This window comes from Trichomonas vaginalis, chromosome I (genome assembly GCF_026262505.1).
Source record: "Trichomonas vaginalis G3 chromosome I, whole genome shotgun sequence".
In the NCBI taxonomy this organism is placed as follows: Eukaryota; Parabasalia; order Trichomonadida; family Trichomonadidae; genus Trichomonas; species Trichomonas vaginalis.
Genome location: NC_067203.1, coordinates 10006375 through 10024787, shown reverse-complemented (window position 1 = coordinate 10024787; position 18413 = coordinate 10006375). Strand labels below are relative to the sequence as shown.

Sequence of the window (18413 nt, the reverse complement as noted above, 5' to 3'; positions counted from 1 at the left end):
GCTAGACAGAAACTAAAAATTGGTTAAAAATGAATCAAAAAAGATATCAAATTCAATAAATTTTTATTTTGTCTCCAATTTAAATATTTATTATGTATTCGTGAAGTGCCGTTGGCCCAATTGGATAAAGCGACTGCCTACGGAGCAGTAGAGTCCAGGTTCAAGTCCTGGACGGCGCGATTTTTTTCAACGAATAACTCTTTGGAATTTTTATCCTTAAACTGTTAGCGTCCATAAATATGAAAGTAACATGAAGACCTCTTTTCTGTTCCATGGATATTGCCGATCATTAAATAAAAAATTTCAATAAAATATAATTGAAAATTTTTCTAAGACATAATATTGATATCATTTACAAATGTACATTTTACTTGAATTATTCAATACTTTCTACGTCTTCCAGTGCTTGATTTGCCAAAAGTTGTATTTCGCTATCATTCGACTCTGTGTATTGTGTGATTGTATCCATGAAGATCTGTTGGTCAATAACATCCATAAATTGTTCGTTTTTGGTTAAGTTATATATTTCAATAATTTTTGTAATGGTTTTCATGCAAATAAACTCATTTTCTTCGTTGCACAGTAATATTAGGTTCTCAAACAAGCTTAGTATATTGAAATTGTCGTTGACAAGTTGATTCATTTGTTCATTTGACGAAGCCAAGAAAATGTTGAATAATAAAGTGTAAATTGTTGCTTTGTCTCTGTTCGACCAATCATCAATATTGAGTAATTGAATGCATCTCTCTAAAATATTCAAATTAAAACAAATATTAACAAAATCACTTTCATAAACTACGCCTTTTGATAATGATTTGCATGCATTTAAAATAAAGATCTTGTCTTCTGTGTCTAAGAAGAATTTTAACTCAGTAAATAAATTGATTAAAGTTGATTCGTCTAAAACACCAACAAGACCGATCATTGAGCCGACAAATCGAATGTATTGATCGATAACTTTGAGTATATCACTATTTTCAAGTGAAGAATGAATAAATTGATTCAAAATTTGAAATTTCGGATCATTGTAAATTTTGAAGAACAAAAGCTGTGAGTGGTCGGCCATTATTCTAAAAGCACCCACAATATGTTCGATATTTTCAATAATAAAGTCGTCGTTAATATATAGGTATAAAAGTGGAACAAATCTCTCTAGCTGAGTTTCAAATGCATTGTAATTAGCAATTCCAGCAACGCAATCGATGTAATGCGGTAAATATTTCGGATCATCAGCAATTGTATCGTAAAGACTATCCAAACAGTTCAATTCGACAAAATTTTTGGCAACTTTAAATGAGCTATGTAAGAAAAGTGATAAAAAGTTTGCCATATGATAATTTGGGAATAAATTCATAACTTCTAATAAACCAAATTCAACAAAAGTATCGACATAGTCATAAGCGCGTCCATATATCAAGCTTTCTATAAGAATCGAGAGTTTCTTTTTAACTTTTGGGTCATTTTCGTATTCATCATTGTATAAACGCATAAAAATATCGATTTCATGTTTCTGTAATGGTATCGCTGAGTCATTTTCTGTCACAATTTCTTGCAGTTGATATAGAATATCAAGTCGATTGTCCATATCATTTTCTAATTGCGCACAAAGTTGATGAAATTCCGAAACCATTTTAGAATAAATTTGTGCTGATTCTGGGAGTGTTTCATGTGATGTTTTGGATATGTCTTGGTTATCTTCAGCAGTAATTTTGTTTGGAATCATTTTTTATGCCACTTTTTGAAGCTCACTTGAAATATATGAGATGATGGAATATCATATATTATGTAAATACTAAAAATCACTATGTTTTTCCCTTAATATTATTCAAATGACATTGGAATATCATATGAATCCATACCATTCAATCGATTTTTAGTCCAAAATCTATTACCGATGTTCTTCTTTAAAAAATGATTGTTTTCATAGTATTAATATCTAAAAATATTCATTCAATCTTGTAAAATTATGAAAAATAATGTTTTGTAATGGAAAAATAGGGTTGTTAGATTCCCGACGATAGGTGCCTTGGAAGATTTGCCTGGTGTCATCATAGTGTCTTTAAATCAAAAATTTTATTTTGGAGTTAGTTTTATTGATTTTTCAATAAAAAACATTTCTAAAACAAGAAAATAAAACGATAAAATATTTATATTTTATATAAGGATCTTATATATTTAAAATAAATATCATTTTATTTTTTTCATTGGTGTCTGTCAAACCATAATACACTATTCAAAAATTCAACGTGTCTTGCGGTTTCAAAAGACACCTTCAAATTGAACGATAGCACAGACACTATTGAATTTTACCCATTTTATTTAGTTTTTACCCTTTTTATTTTTAAGAATTAATGACTGAAACAGCCGTTTTGCTATGACCTCAATCACTTTTATTTATTATTTTAAATATTATTTAATTTTATTATTTGAATAGGCCAACTTATATTTGAGAAGCTCAATTTGAGACCACTTAATACATTGAAATATCATAAATATTGAAATATTAAAAAGTGTATTTCAAAATATTGAAATTATAAAAATTTATAATACTGAAATTGAGACAAATTAATAAATTCAATGTGTTTTTTTTGAAATAACTCTCAAATATTATTTTTTTGTTTATTTAATGATGAATAAATATGATTGCTTTAGTCAATCATAAAAACTAATTTAAGTTTAAAATAATGAAAGGATAATTTGATCGTTTTTTAAAATACAATTATTTTTGATGATTTGCAAGAATCTCTGAAAAGAATATAATATAGGTTCTATTTTTGTAAAATTTATCCAAATCATGTATTACATAAATTACGATTAAAACAATGATAGAACCAAAAAGTGTGTTTTGTGTTTTGTTGTTGCGTGTTGGATGCGGGATCCTGTTATTTCCGAAATCGACAAAAAATTTGGAAATTTAATTTCCGAAATCGAAATTATATTAATGTTTTTAATATTCTTATATCAAAAGGATTAAAATTCATTAAGAGAAAAACAATTCTTCTTCTTCAATCTATTGGCGCATTTATTTCTACACGCCAATCAGGAAGAGAAAATTATAAGACACCATGGTGTCTTCAAAACGCTAATTTTTGATATTTTTAACAACCCTATGGAAAAATTTTCCAAATTAATGCAAATTTAAAAAAATGGAATGAAAATTGATAGAAGTGGGCCTCTTTTTCTGGATTCATTAAAAATTTTGGAAAAAAAGAGAGACAACAGGAAGGGAATGGTAACAACAGAGTACTAATACTAAGGTAATAAAGCCTTGAAATAAGAAATATTCTTATATTTCACTTTCATTTTCTTTAGAAAAGATTCTTGAAATGTCTTAATTACATATCCGTGCGTTTTTAAGCTTCCATACTTAACAGACATATAATTTTGATGCTTTCAAAGCGTCCTATTTCATTTTTTTTAATTATCGCTTAAAAATTGATGATAATTCAGTCATCACCTTTAAATCAATCAAGTTCAATTGTAATGCATAATACATATTTGATATTTTTAAATAAATCCTGATCAATACCAATTTTCTTTAAAAAATTTGATAACAAGAGATTCATTTGTTACACAAGCATCATGCTTGATATTTCCTTAATGATTTTTAAAGTTATATTCATTTAATAGATATCGTTTCTATTTTAATTCCCAATCAAATATTATTAATATTTGAATTGTAGTTTCCGAGCATATAAGTGTATATTGATATAAACATATTAATCTATTAAACTTCTTTTGTACGATATCTTATTTGATATTAACAATTATCATCATAAGGATCTCATTGTACTTGTGAATTCTGATCAAATGGTAAAATTGAATCAATAATAATTGCAAAATAAAATATAATTTTTTGAAATTGCAAAATCATCAAGGTTCCTGAATCACTTACAGCTTCGGAATTTTATATAATTTTCTAATATTTGTAAATGTCTCCAATGATTTGACCAATAAAAAGAATTTTTTTGACAAACAATTCATATTTGAATAGTTTACATTCAAAAGTATTCTGGCCAATTATGCCGTCATAGTTGAAAAGAACATATAAGCAGAAAACAATAGATTTATATAAAATTTTTTAGTCCAAATTGAAGAGCAGATAATTGATAAGATATTAGTTAATAAAGGAAGAATATTTCCCCAAATTTACGATCAAATTAGTAAAAAAATTATTGAAAAGATAACAATTCTGTGGTTCAACTTCTCAAAAGTTTGATCGATGAATTTTTTTGCAAATTATTAATCTAATCCTTTTTATATACAAATTCTCTCCAAATCGAAAACATGACAATCGTCGGAATTTTTTTGAATTTTTAAAATTTTTTTTGTTGATGTTCGATCACCTCATTTCAAAATATGAATTGGAAAGATATCAATAGCGTTGATTTGGAAAAGTCATCTCTTTCACAGAATGACTACATTCACGCATTAGTCATGAAGAAGCAGTGGGATACTATTCTCGGCTTCGCAGAGACTAATTCTAAAGTCTTTCTCAAATGTCTTCATATTCCTCCAGTAAAAAAGAATATTTTCAATAATCTTGACGAAAATAGGCTTTTAACACTACTGGAACGTTCAATAGAACCTGTTCGTTCTATGATTTTCAACATTTTAACAGAATTTGCAGATTCAAAACCATATATTCAGGATGTTGCAATGACACTTCTCCACAATTCAGCCAAATATCCATTTATTGTTGATCATGCGGCGCAAGTCGTTCTTTTATTACCATTAGATAAAATCAAGAAAGCCTTTACAACACGTGCTGCTGGCGAGGGCAAAACCGTCTATGAGATTATCCTTGCCACAATTGATGGTGAGGACGCAATTGAAGGAGAGTATATTAATTTAAATCCTTCTCCACGCGTTTTATCAAAACGTCCATCAATCATCGGCGTTGTTTTTGATCTCTTCGAAGAAATCGTTAAGAGCGACTCTTATATTTCTTATGATTCAAATATCATGGAATATATTCAATCTTACTATCCAACATATTCTAAGATTCCAGCTCTCAAGGCCAGACTCCAGAAAATTGTTATCTCGGCATGCCCTGAAAAAATCATTTGCAAGAAGACCTATCAGTTCCTTATTGACGGAACCTTGCCAGTTCCATATAATTTCGACCTTTCATTCTTCTTGGAACACAAGATGGTTACATTAGAGCAGATCACCGAGATGATTATCCAAGCTCTTGCAAAGGATGCAGAATTACCAAGCATCAAAGGCACAAACCTTTCCAGATACATCAAGAACTTACCAAACATCTCCAGCTACCCCATGAAGAACATGCTTTTGACCATCAGATCCATTGCTCGTGAAGATCCAAATTCAAATTACGGCAAAATCTGGTCTCGCATTGAAAAAGACTACGAGAATGCTGCTGCAAAGATGCTCATCAACCACGGTGACGCATCTTTAATTGAATTCATTTCTAGCGCACTAAAGTATACGAATCTCTACAGCAACAAATATGCATCTGATTACAGCATCATCTTTTCAGCTGAGAAGTCCCTTGAGATCATCAAAAACGTGATCACAAGAGTCATTTCTTCCAAAGATAAGATCATATTATCCAGCAGCCAAGCTTACACCGATAGAATGTTCTCTATTGCCAAAGCAATTGGCTGCGTCATCGAATACTACGACGATGCCTTCCACGATGACTTCTTCGTCGAAATGTTCAGACATCCGACAAATCTCGACAAGCCAAACTATGTTTACGAGAAGGACACAATCCAAGGCTTGTTGTGCGCAATCAATGTAAGAGATCCAAAGAAGATGAGTGGAATCTTTGTTCCTAAAGACAAAACAGACGAATACGGATTCCTTACAAACAGAAAGATTGTTTTCCCACCGTTGCCATCCTCCATTACTAAGAAGACAGAGGATTACGAGTGCAAGACAATCCATCCAATAGAAACATCCATTATCCAATGCAGACTTCTTGTAAACAAGAACACAAATGTTTCATCAGCAGCAAAGAAGTTATATCTCTCGTTTGTCAACAAGATGCTTCAAATGGCATTGAAGAACCCAGATCTCGCATCTCGTGCAAGCGAAATGCATTTCAGATTCTGCAGGTATTGCATTAGAGATGACCACGAAATCATTGGAGAAGAGATCTGCAACCCAGCAGCTCTTGCAGCAGCTGCAAAGGCACAAGATGGAAGTATCGAAAAACTTATCGAAATGGCTCCAAACGCTGATGGAATTTTCGCAATGTTACTCGGCAGATTGTTAACAACAAGGAACGAAATGCTCAAAGACGCAGAAGACTACGCAGTCAAATTAGTTCCTTCAGTTCTCCAGAAGATGTATGAGATTGAACAAATCGATCATCTCAACTTTCCAAATATTGAATTGAGTTACCCTGTCAATCTCGAGAACACGAAGAAAGTTGTCAACTCTGTTCACAACATCACAGCTCCAAAGAAGTTCAGAAACATGATCATCAAAGCATATATGAGCAGTGCAACAAAGGTTCCATTTTTGTTTGAACACAATTTGAAGCCACTTTACTACGAAAACAACGAAACAAGGAAGTTGATCGTCAGACTTTCATCCAAAGTTCTCATGGCTGTTTTCAGAAACATTTACCAAGTTGCACAGGACTTCAAACCAATCGCTCCTGGATCAGAGCCATCCCACAAGTTCACTGCTGTCTTCAATTTGTTCGATAGACTCAAAAACCTCTTGACAAGAAATACCAGATCTGTCACTCCATTTGTCAAGAATTTCTGGGAATTCGCAAAGAAGTTTGGAAAGAAGGCTTCTGACAAATATTCAAATGGAATTCAATACGAATTCAATCTTCCTATCACAGAGGCAACATATCCAATCTTCAAGGTTTGTTACCCAGATTCATTGTTAGGATCATTGATTGATGACAGTGATTTGTTCACAATCCTTAATTTCTTCACAAACTACGATCCATATCTCAACAGTGTCAAAGCACAGGAGAATGAGGATCTCAACAAACAGCCAAGTATCTTCAAACTTAATTTCGAAGCTACTGTTGACGTTGACACAAATCTCGGCAGAATTTTGAATAACCATGATTACATCAACAGTTTGAAGCCAGCTTCTCAGAAATCAAATTACAGTGGATACACAACAGAGTTCTTCTCAACAATGATGCAAAGAATTCTCACTTTGGATCCAGAGAAAACTCTCAAACTCCTCATCCAGTATCCAGGCAGTTTCGTTGCTTTCGCTGGTTTGTTATCAAGATTGGCTGATCATTGCCCAGAAGTTAAAGGATCAACTAAATTGATCGAGTTGATGTTGGATACTGTCTTCAAAGACTTGACAGTTGTTGATCCAGAGCCAACAGAAGAAGAGCCAAATCCAATTCATTCTGAGACAATCTTCACGAAGTACCAGAATAAGATGAAGACGAGGAGGCCAAAGAAGAATGGAAGAAAGAAAGGCGCTTCTGATTCTAAAGATTTTACAAATGCAAGTGACAAGAGATTCTCAATGAACTTGGCATTGATTGCAAAACTTTGCTCAATCTTGAGAGCACCATGTTTCGCAAGCAAGGTCAATATCGGCACATTCACAGATTCCCTCAACCAAGTCTTGAGATTGCCACCAGACATCATCACACAGAGACTTGGAGATAACGAAAACGTCGTCCATAACTGGAGTGCACAGTTGGCTGACTTGATCGTCTACAATCTCGACTTCGGCAAAGACACGAAGCCAGCAGATTGGGCGAAGACAATGGACAAGAAGTTCGACACATACGGAAGAATGTTCGGAGTTCCAGCATTGTTACATCAGACACTTGCCGCAACACTTGACAAGTTCTCGCTCATGCAGCATCTCGAGGAAAGATGCGCTCTCATGTCCGCTTTGGCAAGTATGACTGAGTTGTCAATGCACGATGAGACATTCGCTCCAGGAGTAGGATTCAGAATGAAGACAATCTGCTGGTGCTTGTCACCAGAAGTTCTCGGATATCCATTGCCACAATTCTCTGTTGATTACATCAAGAGAATTTCTACAAACGAGAACTTGTCCATTGATATGGTCAGAACAATCTCATCATGCATTGTTTCATACTTCCAGTCACAGTCGTTGATTGGAATGAAGCCAGCACAGTTCGATGATTTCTTCGAGGTCTTCAAGAACATGAACACACCGAAGTTCAACTTGTTGATCCCACACATGGCAAGATTAATCTTCAGAGACTCATGCAAATTGTTCGGATACTGTGAGGATATCTTGCCAAGTTCCGCAGATCCAGATGAAGTCGTCTTCAACCCAATCTGCTCGATAGTTGAGATGCCGTCAAAGGGTGAATGGTTCCCACTCCAGACAAAGCTTTGCGCTTCACTTGTCGCACAAGGAATCCTCTCAAAGAACGAGAAGATCGCTCAGTTGACAATGAAAGTCCTTACATCTGCTTCTGGTGTCGCATCAATCTCAGAAATTGTCGCTCCTCGTGTAATCTATTTACTCAAGAACTACTCAGTTCAGGGCGGCATAACCTGCGCATTGGAATTCGCCGTTTCATTCGTTTTCGAGCCACAAAACGCCAAATACACAGAAGCAGTTGATGCTTTCATCGGATTGATGGAGTCAGTCAACAAACAAGTCAGCGAGAGACTTGATAACTTGGCACAATCAATCTGGCTCAACAGCATCGACGAATCCAAGTTCAATGGCCTTAAGCACTTCTACGAAACAGTCAATAACTGCATCAACGGAATTTTGGTCAATTTGGACTCAAAGGGCGCCAAGTACGTATCTGAAATCATGAAGAGATTGATTCCAAACGGCATCTGCGATAACGATTTGTTGCCAATCCAATCTCCAAAGACATTCATGATAGTGACAAGATTCATGGCATTCCCGAAGATCGAAAAGCTCTACGAGACAGACATCGACGCTCTCTTCGAGTTCATCGAGGAAATGAAGGACTACTTGTACGCCATGCCAACATTCACAAATATGATCTTCTGGAACCACGCAAATCTCTTCGACGAAGAAGTTCTCAAGAAATCAGCCAAACTCTCTGATGCAGCTGTTTCTAAGACAAATTTCTTCGCCCACATGACAGCAGATTTGTTCCACAGATTACACGTTAAAGGCACGGATATTAAGGATTTGTTACCATTCGCTCATAGATTCATCGGCAAGGCAACTTCAAACTTCGATCAGGTTGGTGCTCCTTCGAACGTAAAGGAGGGATCCCTCGCAGAGCATTACGAGGCGGAGATCATAATCTACAATGACAGACAGAAAGGTGTCAAGGCTGAACAGGGAACAACAAAGCAGATCCAGACAAAGAGCTCAGGTAAGTCAGGTAACGCTTTAGAGCCACCATCATTCGATTGGAATGCTGCAAGTAATGTTCAGATTAACCAGCAGGTCACCGTTTCATTTGCTAATATATTCAATATCAAACTTTGAGAATATAGTAAAAAAGAGAATATTTTAGTTTTTTTAACATATATAAATACAATTTATTTGATATTGTTACACATATCAGACTTCCATTCAATATTAAAATAATTTCACCTGGTCTCATATCCAATCAAATACATTTTAGAATGATTTGTTGAATTTCGTAAATTTTTAATAGAATTTCAATAGAATTGATCAGCACATGCGCTTTTTATGCTGTAGTTATTGATATACAATGCATAATATTAGCACGAAATGATTTTTCAGAAGAAAATCAAGTTTAATTTTAATAAAAATCGAAGAATTTTCAATTCTTCTATTGCTTCCATATTAAAAGAAATAAAAATAGTATCTATGAAAATTTTTGAAATGATTTTTAAAAAATTTGTCACTTTTCTCGATCGAATTCACAATCAAACTGCCACCTTGACTTCATTTACCCAAATATATATCAAGCTAAGGCTAATGAAAACATTTTTCAGCCAATTTTCCAAGGGAACAATCAGCCAAATTTTGGATTTTAGCTCATTTGAGCCGAAACCAAAATTTATTACGAATTAATACTTCTCTTATGAAACTAATATTATTTCTAACATTTCCTCATTTTGGCGCTATTTTTGGCGGTTATAAATTTTGTAAAGTAGTCAATTAAAATTTCATTAAAATATGCAAGCTGAAACCCCAATAAGCGTACCAAGTAAACAAGAAAATCCTGTAGATGAAAAAGGTTCAAGTCCATGTCTATCTCCAAAATCAGGATTAGTTATTTCATATAATGAAGCAAACGATATTCAGGCAAGCAACAAGCAGCAGTACCAAGAAAACTCTGTTTTAGGAATAACCATTAGATTAGAAAAGGTCCTCTTAGATATAATGCACGCAGACTCAACTGCAGATTTCGATTCTAAAATTTCTAATGCTTACAGAGATATGTTCATTAAAATTGAGGAACCCACCCCAACCCTCATAAGATTACGCCCCGGAATAGACAATTTCTTAAAATCAATTACTGAACATTTCAAAATTGTTTTAATTTCAGGATTAGACCAATATATCATAAACGAAGTTGTTAAGCGACTCGACCCAATGCATACTTACTTTGGAAATCGTATCTACAGAGATCAAGATTTTGATTTCAAAAATGACGAGAACAATTACTACTTATTCCCACCTTCGAGCGATCTAACTGTCATCCTTGACACATCAAGAGACCATTGGAAGAACGATAATGGCTTTACATTCAGTGGATTCGTATTTGTTTGCCCATATAATTATTTCCAACCTTCAACTATCATTAATGTTTCAGAAGACATTGCCTTACCTTTGGTTTCCAAGCTCGACTCCGTTCTTTTTGGTCTTTCAAGGTATTTGGAACAAATTCATTTATTCTACTACGTAAAAAAGGTTGATTCAATTGTTTTGTCAATCGGATTTGCTCAGCATCCAATCTTGAAGGGCTGCTACATTTGTATACCTGATTTAAGCCCAGAAGAAGCCAAAAATTTCGATATTCTTATTGCTCGATTTGGAGGCAAATTCATGCCATCATACGATTCTGCAGCTACTCATTTAGTTATTTCTTCCAAGGATAGCCCAGCAATCGCTCAAGCTTCGCAATATAATGGCGTATACATTACAACAATTGGTTGGATCGTAGATACCTTCACACATTACGAGAAGAAGGATGAGAGGAATTATCCCCTCATCGGCGTCGATTCTCCAACACACGGACCAAATCCGATCGAACAGTACACTGGCGAATCATCTACAGACATATCATCAGGAGATATCGATTACGAAGACTCGAGTGATTCATATTCCGATGAAGAAATGACAAGAGAATACTTAGAATTTTATTGATTTATGAAGTTTTTTATTTGGGTTTAGATCTCTACGTATTTGGGTACAAAAGATCAATTCGAATCATTTAATGATTCTTTTTAGGTCCGGTGAAAGAATGAAGTCTTGTTTTTTGAAGCAAATTTTTAATAATTTTTTCATCAGTCCTTGATATGGATGGAAAATCGATGGGGCATTTATTTTCGATCCTTATGATCGATTTTATTCAACATACACAATGATTTTCTCAATAAAATAACTTTGTATTTTTATATATTTTTTTTTTCTTAAATAAACACATAAATCGCAACAAATTAATACATTTCTTGGTAGATTAAACTTATTGTATATAGGATTATGTTTATTTTTGTTGTAAATTAAATTCAAAAAAATCTGATTAAATGATAAGAGTAATATGGTAACCTGTTTAATCGAAGGCATGGCCAGCGCAGCCGAGAACTTCCTTGTTCTTGCGCATGTACATTTCCATGAGCTTTGTACGAGCCTCACCGAGGTACTGGCGTGGGTCGAACCAGTCTGGGTGCTCAGAGAAGAGGCGGCGGATTGTGCCTGTCATGACCATACGGCCATCAGAGTCGATGTTGATCTTGCAGACAGCGGAGGCAGCAGCTTCACGGAGTTGGTGCTCTGGGATGCCGACAGCTTCTGGCATGTGGCCGCCGTACTTGTTGACCATTTCGACGTACTCCTGTGGGATAGAGGAGGAGCCGTGGAGAACAATTGGGAAGCCTGGGAGCTTCTTCTCGATTTCGTGGAGGATGTCGAGGCGGATTTCGGCCTTTGTGCCTGGTGGGAACTTGTAAGCACCGTGGGATGTGCCGATGGCGATGGCAAGTGAGTCAACACCTGTCTTTGTAACGAAGTCCTGAACTTCCTCTGGGCGTGTGTATGTGTGGCATTCGGCCTTGACATCATCTTCAACACCAGCAAGAACGCCGAGTTCGCCTTCGACTGTAACGTAGTCTGGGCGGGAGTGGGCGTACTCGACAACCTTCTTTGTGAGGGCGACGTTCTCGTCGTATGGGAGGTGGGAGCCATCGATCATGACAGATGAGAAGCCAAGATCAATGCAGTTCTTGCAGAGCTCGAAGGAGTCACCATGGTCAAGGTGGAGAACGATTGGGATAAGCTTGTGCTCTGGGTGGATTTCCTTGGCATACTCAGAAGCAGCCTGGGCCATGTAGCGGAGCATTGTCTGGTTAGCATACTTGCGGGCACCAGCAGAAACCTGAAGGATAACTGGGGACTCTGTCTTGACGGAGGCTGAGATGATGGCCTGAAGTTGTTCAAGGTTGGAGAAGTTGTATCCTGGGATAGCATAGCCACCTTTGACAGCCTTAGCGAAGATGTCCTTAGAGTTGCAGAGACCGAGAGACTTGTATGAGATTGCCATACTTGAAAGTGAACTTCATAAAAACCGCCTTATATTTCAATTCACAATGAAAAGTTTGTTTACAATCCGACCATTTCTTTTTTCAAAAATCATATCATGATTTAACCTTCATTTACTCTTTTCATATATGATGAGGAGCATAAAGACTCAGTTATCATGAAGATTTGCGCAATTTTTGGAATTTCGCCATCGACCTAATATATAATATAATAACGTCAGTATTTTATATTCCTTCTTTATTTATTAGGTGAAAAAAATATTCAATGCCCTCAGAAAATTGAATTTGCGAAATAATAATCGCTCATTATGGTTTGATTGAATAAATATGCTTAATGAATATAAACAAATAATATCAACTTATGTTGGGTCGTTTATGTTGACATTTTTCGATCTGTTTAAAATTCGCCTTTGGCCAATTGTAAATTCAACAGGTAACTAGGATACAATTTCCAAAAATATACATAATTAAGTTCGAATTTTTAAAATTTAATGTATATTTCGATGATCAATATTTTAGGAATCAATTATTTCATGTTTGCTTCTGCTGATATGAATACTCTCTACAGAAGATCACAGAATTTATTATAAATACTAGAACAATTGCTATAAAAATGTCGTTTTCCAAAAATTTCAACATGAAACTTAGTATCCAAGGCATATTTTAAAACTAAATCGATAATCAAGATGATACCCAAAGTAAAGCACAAATATGCATTCGAAAATTTCAAAATTAAACATTGAAACATCATTCAGCTTTTATTCAAGAACATATTCAACATTTTCAAAATTACTAATGCCATTATACTCGAACTTATTTGTTAAAATAATATCCTGCATGGTACAGATATAAACACCACTTCAATCTGCATCAAACTACATCAGTAAATAATTAGCAGAGATTCTTATTTAACAAGGTGCAGATGCCTAGATTATTTATTTAAAAATCCATTTCAAATTGTACCAGCTCTAAATATTAAAGAAACATTTGAAATTCATAACATGTTATGGAGAAAATATCGCTGCTACAGGTAGCTATATAAATATCCAGTTTATATATGCAGTCAGTTCATCTGATAAGGCTATAGCAATACAAGGAAAGAATTATAATGAAACATTTGAATTATACAAATATTGTAAAGCATTCAAATTTTAAGAGAAAAAGCGGGTAATAATTTTATTTTTTGTTTAAACTTTATAGAGTTCAAGCGATTATATATAATCGCATGAATTATTTATACAAGTCTAATCGATTCAAAGCTAATTAAATGGTTTCATCTATTCAAACTTAACTTTCGATTTTTAAATAAAAATTTAATTGTTTTCAAATCGGGTTACTGCAAGTTAAACAAAGCGAATGGAATGATGTTTACCATTCGCAACCTGATCCAGATCATATTTACACTGAAAGAAAATATTACAGTAATCTCAAAGGAAAAGTCTATATAAAAAACGTTCGTTTCTACGAAATTGGCCAGAATGGTGTAATCAACTTGAATTCAAACGATATTCAATCATTGATTTCCACAAGTATATTCGACAATTCCTCCAATTCAGATCAAGGAGGTTCAATATACATTAACCAAGGAGAAACTGCCATCCAAAAAGTCTGTAGTATCGGCTCCAAATCAAGCTATAGGTATCCATTTTCGAGAACGAAAGTGTCAAACTCTAACCGTATTTACAAATTTTCTGAGACGTCAGTTTTTTACAGCAACCGCGGTGAGTCAATAGGAGATAGTACAGTTTGGTTCAGCTTAGGGATGATTGAATTTGATCAAAATAATATTACAAATAACTTTGTTAAACTTAATTCTGGCTTTTGGATGGAATATTCTTTAGATGCATATGTAAATTTTTCAATTTTTGACAAAAATGATGCAACAAGTAGGATATGTCCTTCATCTGCAAGTATTGAATATAAGAATAGTATTTTTACAAACAATAAAATTGTAAAGAATTCAGGATATCCAGGAATGTTCACCGTTGGAAATGGTAATTCATTGACATTCGATAATTGCTATTTTTCAGGAAACAATCAAGGTTCAGATTCTTTATTCGGAACAAATTCAAGACAAGACTCTATTACCATTAAAAATTCTTATATACTAAACCTTTCCACTATTTATTCAGGAGATGGACAGTTTGAATACGAAAATAAAACAATTAGTTTAACGTTAAGTTTAGATCCCGCAAATCTATGCTCTTTCGAAGAAATATTGATTTATAATTCAAACACAATTATAGAAAAGTCCATGCCAAGGAACTTCTTCTGTTTGCTGAAATATTTAGTTTAACTTTATATCTTGATTTTCTTAATGACATTATCCCACGAATGCTGCTTGCCAATAAACGAAGTTTGATTATTGATACCAAATGATTTTCTATTCTAAGTGCTCCGAACACTCAAATTTTAAATTCGAGTAAGCGAAATATCACAAGAAGGATTAGGCCTTATATATTATGAATTAGAATGGATCTTATTGAAAATTGGATGTGAATATGTAAATGATATTCTTTTTGCTGTCAAAGAAAAGAAAATTGACTACTGTCACATATACAAATATTGTCGCATAGAATAATATGATTTTTAATTAATTTTAATATTTTGTGAAAATGTAAATTTTTTATTGTATTACATTTAATTTATTTCCCATTATTGAAGAAGCGATGTGGAACAGTTGGTTTAGTTCGTAAGGCTCATAACCTTAAGGTCGCTGGTTCGAGTCCAGTCATCGCTCTTTTTTCTTCAATAATTTCCTCTTCAATTTTTTTCCCATTTTATTCATGATAATTATAAAGCGTAGGTCATTAAATTTCAAATTATTTAGTGATGCCGATTTGGAAGTTAATTTCAATTTCGGAAGTAAATTATTTAAGTTTGGGAAGATTTTCAGGAAGATATGATGTAAAATAAAAATTATGTTTATTCAAACACAAGAGTAAATATAGCAGGATCTGAATAAGTATATAGCCGAATTGATGCGCTTTATTATTGAAATTGATCTCGGATGTAAAATTCTATAAAATAGTGAATAAAAAGGAATACATCTGTAACATATTTGGATAATTAATCAGAATGATACTAGTTCAATCGTAAAATAAAGATTTTTTTTATCTGAAAGGCTAACAAGCAGGAATCATTGTACCATAGTTATGGTATTGCCGATCTATGTAATTTTATGCATTTTCCAATACGCAGAAGCGTAATGAACGAGACTTAGTTCCAATAATGATTTAACAAACGATTGTGCATTGAATAAGTTTGATATATAAATAGTCAAACATGTTGTATGTCATTCCATTGCGTTGATAGATAAAGTTTTGCATATGTTTAAGATGAAAGAACAACTTCCGACCAAGAAAAATCCTATCGAGTATTCAATTTTTTATTTTCCTGGAAAATATGATTTGCTTGTTACATGATTTCTATTCAAATTTATATATAAAAGTAATTCAAACGTATTTTTTATTTGAGAAAAAACCTTTTACAATTTTTTTTCGTTGAACAAAGTTTGCATATAATCATGTAAGGAACTAAATTATAAGATTTTAATTTTTTTATTTCCTTCCTTTTTTCCTTCCTCATCTCTCAACTTCTTCCGAATTCATTCAAAATTACTTCCCGAGATTTGTGAACGTTACAAGTTGCATTTTCCCGGAATACCTGTGTTTGGTGCCTATAGATTAAATAGCTAAAAACAAAGGTTTTCGTCGATTAAGATCTGATGTTTTGATAGATAAAAAATTCCAAAAAAAATTTGAAAACGAAAAAATCAAGAAAATAATCGCCAAGGAAAATATCATTTTTTAGATTTTGGAAAATCTTGGATTATCTTCCAAATCGGCATCACTAAATTATTTTTACGATAATTTACAAAAATCTAATTGAGAAAAATTTATTTGATTATTTGTTTTATAAATATTTTTTCCAACAAATTATGTATAGTACAATAGTTTTATTCATCATCAAACGCCTTTTTAACGGAATTAAACTTTTCATGCGCCGTGAATGTTGCATGAATTTCCTTTCCGAATTCTGCAAGAATAGCAGCTCTTACTTCTGGTCCATCTTTTGAATTTTCCGATGGCAATTCGAAAATCTGGACTTCGGACAATTGATTTACTGCAGCTTCGAAATTTTCAGCCAAGCAGCTGCCAATTAGTGAAGACTCTGCTGCAGTGAACAATGACAATACAGAAGTCAAAGAAAGGAGCTCTCTCAGTGGCATTGTTTTGGCATTTTTCAAAAGTGCTGCAACATGAGGGAATAAATCATTATTCTTACCTTGTACATGGCTAATTATGTTAATTCTGTTGACTGCATCTGCTTCATATGCAGAAATTGATGAAGAACCGTCAATTTCAATTAACCAAGAAGGAGGCATGAATGAGAGGACATCTATGCGCTCATCTTTAGTAGGAGGTATTATATATGCTATTGTTTCGTTGTTAAGAAGCATAGATTTGATTAATAACAAAGATGATTTGATTGAATCATCATTTTTAGAGTCTAGAGCAGAAACAATCAGGTCAATTGTTTCTTTTGATTGTACTTCTTTGATAACAGCTTCTGAAATAACTTTGTTAATGAAGAAATTCAATAATAACGCGAGAGATCCTAAACGCCTTGTTATATCAAGAGATTTAACATGGGAAAGGATGGATTGTATATCGACAGTGTTAGTTCTTATTATCAATTGATCAATCCAGCTAAGAAGGACAGTAGATGAGCCACTGAACTGAATTGTAGGAACGCATTCACATACGTTCTTCAAATATGATTCAATGGAACCTTCGAGCTGTTTGAGCAAGTATTGTGGAATAGATTCGTGGATTTTAATTTCTGGATCATCTGCTGTTGAAAAGATATATAAAATTGCTTCTCGAGAGTGCATCCCGATTTCGTCTGGATTAAACGCTGCAATTGCAAGAAAATCAAGAAGAGGATAAGAAATTCCTTGAGATGAAGGAATAGTGATCATTTCTAGCATTAATGGAGACTTCTTGCATTGACCCCATACTCCCTTAATGAATTCCTCGACAACGCCTGGTGTCTTTGCGTAAACAGATTCGAGTTTCGAAACAACTAAAGAAAATGGTCTATGAACTGTAATTTGAGCGAAATAATTACCGAGTTTTGTATTTGCAAAGGCTAAGAAGAATAAAAGAATTGATTCAATTTGTTGTGCTGTTAATTTTGGACCAAGAGATTCGGCAATTTTTTGAATGAATAATTGTGATGTCACATAGTCAAAGTATGGCATATCTGGCTGACCAACCTCTTCTGTGAGATAATCTTTAATGGAAGCCAAAGCAGAATCGAATGTTAATTCATTTTCTGAAATGGTTCCATTTAAAACGCCAAGGCAATGATCACAAGCTTCCTTGACATCTTGAAGAGAATCAACTGCTATCATTGGAGCAATATATTCACCAGCTTTCTTTAATAATCCCCACATTTTATATAAAAAAGTGACAAATTTCCAATTTTCGGCTTTGGAATCATTGGCAGCAATGACAAAAGTTATATTTAATAAGCTACATATGATTGTGATAGTAATATTAGTGCATATGCATGAAAAAATAAACTTTGATTTAATTTGAACAAGAATTTCTTAGTATTTATCCATTAGATTAAAAAATATTCTCTTACTCAAGAAAATGTGCAAGATCAACTCCGAATGATGGAACGCTTTCTGACTAGATAGAGAAAAATTATGTCTGATTATATCTTAGTACAAAT

At 33.6% G+C, this 18413-nt stretch overlaps 5 protein-coding genes and 2 non-coding genes across 7 annotated transcripts; 4 read left to right on the top strand and 3 right to left on the bottom strand.

The window, feature by feature from the left end:
* The first annotated feature begins 105 nt into the window (after nt 1-105).
* TVAGG3_0960870 lies at nt 106-179 on the top strand. Its single transcript has one exon. It is a non-coding gene; the product is annotated as a tRNA-Arg (tRNA).
* Nucleotides 180-376: 197 nt separating this feature from the next.
* On the bottom strand, nt 377-1723 carry TVAGG3_0960860 (armadillo (ARM) repeat-containing protein family; the record flags this gene model as incomplete). The annotated part of the gene is made up of 1 exon (XM_001326922.1): nt 377-1723. One exon carries the CDS (start codon nt 1721-1723, stop codon nt 377-379), a length of 1347 nt encoding a protein of 448 aa, XP_001326957.1.
* Nucleotides 1724-4359: 2636 nt separating this feature from the next.
* Nucleotides 4360-9739, top strand: TVAGG3_0960850 (uncharacterized protein; the record flags this gene model as incomplete). The annotated part of the gene is made up of 1 exon (XM_001326923.2): nt 4360-9423. The coding sequence occupies one exon, from the start codon at nt 4360-4362 to the stop codon at nt 9421-9423; it is 5064 nt and encodes a 1687-aa protein (XP_001326958.1).
* A 344-nt stretch (nt 9740-10083) lies between these two features.
* On the top strand, nt 10084-11277 carry TVAGG3_0960840 (RNA polymerase II CTD heptapeptide repeat phosphatase protein; the record flags this gene model as incomplete). Its single annotated transcript, XM_001326924.1, has 1 exon — nt 10084-11277. The coding sequence occupies one exon, from the start codon at nt 10084-10086 to the stop codon at nt 11275-11277; it is 1194 nt and encodes a 397-aa protein (XP_001326959.1).
* A 383-nt stretch (nt 11278-11660) lies between these two features.
* On the bottom strand, nt 11661-12702 carry TVAGG3_0960830 (TBP aldolase IIB domain protein domain-containing protein; the record flags this gene model as incomplete). Its single annotated transcript, XM_001326925.2, has 1 exon — nt 11684-12670. One exon carries the CDS (start codon nt 12668-12670, stop codon nt 11684-11686), a length of 987 nt encoding a protein of 328 aa, XP_001326960.1.
* A 2631-nt stretch (nt 12703-15333) lies between these two features.
* TVAGG3_0960820 lies at nt 15334-15408 on the top strand. The gene has a single exon. It is a non-coding gene; the product is annotated as a tRNA-Met (tRNA).
* Nucleotides 15409-16533: 1125 nt separating this feature from the next.
* On the bottom strand, nt 16534-18129 carry TVAGG3_0960810 (uncharacterized protein; the record flags this gene model as incomplete). Its single annotated transcript, XM_001326926.1, has 1 exon — nt 16627-18129. One exon carries the CDS (start codon nt 18127-18129, stop codon nt 16627-16629), a length of 1503 nt encoding a protein of 500 aa, XP_001326961.1.
* Nucleotides 18130-18413: the final 284 nt, after the last annotated feature.